This window comes from Mandrillus leucophaeus, unplaced genomic scaffold, assembly GCF_000951045.1.
Source record: "Mandrillus leucophaeus isolate KB7577 unplaced genomic scaffold, Mleu.le_1.0 Scaffold147, whole genome shotgun sequence".
NCBI classification, from domain to species: Eukaryota; Metazoa; Chordata; class Mammalia; order Primates; family Cercopithecidae; genus Mandrillus; species Mandrillus leucophaeus.
In genome coordinates, this window is record NW_012101443.1 from 3839802 (window position 1) to 3845467 (window position 5666).

Sequence of the window (5666 nt, forward strand, 5' to 3'; positions counted from 1 at the left end):
ATTTCTAGTTAAATGCGAAATGGTTTCTAGTCTCTGGTTTTATGCCCCCACTTTTTTTTATCTTTTATTTTTTAAATTTTTGTAGACAGGGTCTCACTCTGTCACCCAGGCTGGAGTGCAGTAGCGTGATCTGGCTCACTGCAACCTCCACCTCCCAGGCTCAAGCCATCCTGCCACCTCAGCCTCCTGAGTAGCCGGGACCACAGGCATGCACCCCCATGCCCTGCTAACTTTTGTAGTCTTTGTAGAGACAGGGTTTTGCCACATTGCACAGGGTGATCTCAAACTCCTGGGCTGAAATGATCCACCCACCTTGGCCTCCCAAAGTGCTGGGATTACAGGTGCAAGCCACCGCACCCGGCCTTACGCCTCTACTTCCTCAACAAAGAATAACGATGTGAAAAAATCTCATCCTGGTGTTTCACTTCCCCAAATCATTCAGTGGTCCCCCATATCTTCAAGGATAAAATCAAAATGTCTTAGCTTAGGCACAAAGCTCTTTCCTCTCTCTGTCCCTCCCTCTCTCCTTCAATTCTAGATTCTGTCTCTTTCTTTACAATGGCCCCTTTTTAGTCCTCTAGGGTCTGCAGGACTGGCCTCGAGTCTAAATCTTTGCTTCTGCAAAGGGGTAAGGGGAAGCAAAGCTTTTGCAAGCAAGGCAAGGGGAAGCAAAGCTTTTGAAATCAGGAGCAAAGATTTCAATGCAGACCAATCTCAGGCCCCACTGCAGGCCTCCTGAATCAGAGCTTGCATTTAACACAATCCATGGGAGATGTGTGTGCATGTTGATGTCTGAGGGGCCGAGCTCTCTAGCTCGTGCCTCTCCAGCTGTCCTCTCTCACACTACTGTGAGCACTCAGTGCGGGTTGGTTATTGTAATTTTTATCTACGTGTCACATGCTCATTCATTACGAAGTCAAATAAAATACTTACTATATGTCCCTTTGCTCCACTTGAATTCCACTTCCACCCCAACACTTGGAACACTTAGCATTTCCCATTGCTGCTGTAACAAATTACCACAAATGTAGTGACCTAATAGAACAAACATTTATTCTCTTACACTTCCGGAGATCAGAAATAAAAATGAGTTTTAAAATGCTAAAATGAGGTTATCAACAGGGATGGTTCCTTTTGGAGGCTCCAGGGGGCATCTGTCCCCTGTCCCCCCAAACCCTTGGCACATGGCTGCATTGCTCCAATTTAGCTTCCATCTCACCCAACCTTCTGCACCCTCCCTGACCTTCTTGGTTTCCTCTTATAATGACCCTTGTGATTACAATGGGCCCACCTGGACCATCCAGGCTAATCTCTTCATTTCAAGATCCTTAATTTCTGGAAAGTCCCTTTTGTCATATAAACATTCACAGATTCCAGGGATTGGGACATCTTTGGGGGGCCATTATGCAACCCACCACCTGTTTCTTTTCTTAGCTCTGAATATCTGTTAATATGTGTTGATATGTCTTGACTAATCAATTTTAGACCTTATTAACTCATTTCTTCCTCTCATTCTTATAGTTATTCAGTAATTTGAGCTTTCCCTTTTATGACTATATAAACATTTTCTCACTGCCAAGCCAGTTGGTATACTGTGGTTATATCTTCCTGTAAAACTCTTTGAACATATTTTATTTTAGCGTTTTCTTAGTTTCCTTTGAACATTTGATGGTCTTCTGACAGCTTTTGTGACTGTTCTACAAAACGCCTCTTGATGCAGATTTCTAAACAATTCTCCAACTTACACCTGTCAGATAACCTGTCGATTTTTTTTTTTTTTTCCTCTCCCTCCTGGATCCCTCTTTCTTCCTGCTTTAACCTGTCCTGGGTGTTTGTAGGCCTGGTGCACAGCCGTTGTTCTGGGACTTTCCTTTAACACAATAGTTCTCAGCCTCCTCTGCACACTGGATTCACCTAGGGAGCTTTAAAAATCACAGACACCTGGGTTACACCTCCAGAGAGCCTGCTGTATTGTGGCCTGGGCTTCAGGGTTTCAAAAAGCTCCCCGGGTGATTCTAATGTGCAGCCAAGGTTGAGAATCACTGTTTTAAAGTTATCTTGGGAATTGCTTTTATTGCTTTCCTAAGTTGGGTTCTCTGATTTCCGGGCCTCATTTCTTCTATTTTCTTGCTTTATTTCTTTGTTTTGGTGGAGCATACTACTTAGTAGCTTCCCAAGAGAAGACACATGGAAGGTAAACATGTTCAGGTCCTTCCATGTCTGAAACTATCTTTATTCAGCTCTCACACTTTGCTTGCGTTTTTATTGATGACTATTCCAAACTGGACATATTTTTCCTCCAGAATTTTGAGGCATTGCTCTTCTAACTTTGGGTACTGGTTCCTGAGAAATCCAAGGCCATGTGAATTTCAGGCTTTATGTGGGGGATTTTCTCTCTTTCCCCTGAAAATACTTTAATATCATCTTTTCTTTTTCTGGCATTCTGTAATGATGTGAGTTAGTGTGAAAGTCTTTCTTAAATTGATTTTCAATCTAGAAATTCATCTCTAGTTCTAGATGATTTTCTTGTGTTATCTGTTTGATTTACATCCCTTCATTTTCTCTTTTTGGAATTTCTATTATTCAAATTGTAGACCTCCTGGGTTTATCTTCTAACTTTAGAGATTTTCTCCTGTAAGTTATCTTTGACTATCTTTTTTCTATATTTTGGCATATTTTCTTAACTTTATCTTCTAAATATTTTACTGATTTGGGTTTTTTTGGGGGAAGAAGGGGAGATTTTTTAAAAAATTCTCCAAACTCCTTCTTTTTTCTTTATTACTATATATATATATATATATATATATATAAAATTTCTTATCTCTCAGAAGAAACAGTACAGGAAGCAGAAGAAAACTCCAAAGAGAGGGACTCAGAGGCTCACTGGTCAGTATGCAGTACTTTATAGAGTCATTTCATTCTCTGCCTGGCATTTGTCCACTGCTGCTGTCTTTACATGTATGCCCAGTTTAGTTTCTCCAGAAAATACACTTTTCATTTCCTATTGGTGTTGGGTGAATTAGCACCGGCATTTTCAAGGCAGGAGCAGGTATATGGGGGTGAAGGACTTCTACTGAGGCTGTCTAGTAACTCCTTTCTTTTACCTGCCTGTTACCCAGCTGTCTTCCTCAACAGCTGATGCCTCCATTTCTTGGGCCCTCATGTTGCTCTGTGGAGAGAACTGGCTCCCCGTGGGTGTCCTCTGGCCCCTTCCAGCAAGTCTTCAGGTTTGCTCTTTTCCTCTCTAAGTCACTTACTGTTTCTTTATCTACTCTGTCTTCGTAGATTTTCCTCTGTGAATATGGATCTCTTGGTTTTTGAAGATAGAGCTTGTGTATATTTCATTTTCTGCTCTGTTTCGGGTAATTTTGGGGAGAATGGAACAGGAATATCTTTACTCCACCATCCTGAAAGGAGAACTTAATGCTTGTCATGGGTCGAGACCCACACTTCTCAAAATTTGTGTGGAAGCCCTAACCCCTGGCACCTCAGAATGTGACCCTATTCAGAGGTAGCATCTTTACAGAGGAAATAAGTTAAAATGAGGCTCCTAGGTGGGTTCAAATTCATTATGAAAGATGTCTTTATAAAAAGGGGAAATCGGGACACAGAAGCATGCATACAAGGGAGAGGGTATGAAGACATGCACAATGAAGATGGAGTCTGCAGGCCAGAAAGAGAAGCCTGGAACAGATATTTCTCACATGACCCTCAGAAGGAACCAACCCTGAAGACACCTTGATTTTGGACTTCTAGCCTCCAGAACTATACGAGAGTAAATTTCCGTTCTTTAAGCCACCAGTATCGTAATACTTTGTTATGGAAACCCTAGCAAACTCATGCACTGCTATTTTCCATTTGCTCATTTGATACTCTTCTCCCTGCATAGTCTGATTCCTACTCACTCTTTGAAATATAACTTAGTCTCACTTGATTTGGAAAGTGTCCTCAATCTAGTTTAATTAAATATCCTTCTTTTTGGCTTCCTCTATCATAATACCTATCATGCTGTACTGTAACCTTTGATCTTCTAGTTTGACTTTCACACTAAGCTATAAATGCTTGAGGTCTGAAATCGTGTCCTGACACAGTGCTTGCACAGAGAAGGCTTAAAGACTGTTAATTGAATGAGTACATTATAAGCATAGCTTTTGGGGAGGATAAATAAAAGTGTATTTTGGTTGAATGACAAAATATAGCATTGATATTGTATTAAATGGATATTTCAGTGTTAGAAAAATTGTGTGAATACAGTGACTTAGAAATTTCTGGTGTTTAGAGCTAAGAAAAATAGTGATCAATTTATTCCCTTCTATTATTTTTGAACAGAAACTTCCTGTCCTGCCTAGGGATCACAGCTGGGTAAGCAAGCATTAGGATTGCAAGTAACTGAACTTTTCATAAGTTCAGATGCCATGTGACTTCCCAGTTTCTGTGGACCTTTGTAAGGCACCTTATTTAATAATAAGGTATTTAAGAACCACTTTTTTCTGAGTCAAAAACTAAGACGTGTATTCTAATAAAAGAACGGCAAAATGACAAGTTTAAAGGGAGGCTATTCAGATAGAATTTAGATATCTCATTCAAGTTGTAATTTTGCATTAACTAAATATTTTATTCTACCTTTTAATATCTTGAGTAGAAGCTGTCTTCTTTCCTTTCCTTCCTTCCTGTCCTCTCTTCCCACCCTCCTTCCCTCCCTCCCTTCCTCCCTTCCTCACTAGGTCTTATATGGAATATTTGTGATAAAGACTAGCCTTCTCTAATATAAAAAGAAGGGGTTATCAGAAATAAAAAGAAGGGATTGTCAGAGAATCACTTTTCCCTTCCTATGTCTTAGCACAGTCCCCTTGAGTTTAGGATGCAAATAAGAGAAGGTCATAGGATATATGTTTACCTGCCCAATGCAGCAGGATTTGGGTAAACCAGGGATTTCTGAACACATGAAGCTCCAGTTTTCCAGCTGGCAGTACCGTAGATGATACCATTTTGAAAGCTTCTCTCTTTTTCTGGGAAGTGGTTCTTATTATTTGATGGTATGTGGATTTTTATAGTGACAGAAATGGGAGAGTGAACTAAGAAGTGCTTGAGAAAAGTTATATAAAAGTTCATGTAGGTTGGAAAAAGGCGGAACCAGCCTACCTGAACTTTATGGGTTATTAGTCCTGAGAACTAGGTCTGAAATATGTAACCTGCTGCCATGATGCTGCTGGTAGTTTTTTTTATGAGATCCACATAATTTCCTAAGCATTAGCTCTTTGCCTTACAGAAGCTGGGGCTGCAGATCAATTGAAGGAGAGAAAGCATATGACAAATAAACAGAACACTTGAAATGCCATACATTTCAGAACACACAGTCACTATGCCCGGGTGTGGAACTCTGATGTGGTGGGTCAGAGACACTGAAGGGCATTCTCCCTCATGTGCTGGCTTGCCAAAGGCTTTGGTGTCATGTGTTCCTGAACAGGCTTTGTTTTGCTTTTCAGAAATAGAAATAAGCTTCATTCAGATGAGGGATGCAAGCACTTAGAAAATATGCATCCTTGAAATTATATGGATCCTTGAATTATATATTGTCATATATATGGATTTTATATGGATCCTTGAATTATATGCATCCTTGAATTATATATTGTCAACCACTAGTTGACAAGCTGCTTAATCAG

The 5666-nt window shown here is 40.2% G+C and overlaps 1 protein-coding gene across 1 annotated transcript in view; it reads left to right on the forward strand.

Moving 5' to 3' along the window:
* EPSTI1 (epithelial stromal interaction 1 (breast)) overlaps window positions 1-5666 on the forward strand; it is a 120935-nt gene that overhangs the window by 73628 nt on the left and 41641 nt on the right. Inside the window, exon 8 of the mRNA XM_011974630.1 lies at window positions 4330-4362. Within this exon, the coding sequence (XP_011830020.1) occupies window positions 4330-4362 (33 nt within the window). The remainder of the gene's footprint in view (window positions 1-4329; window positions 4363-5666) is intronic.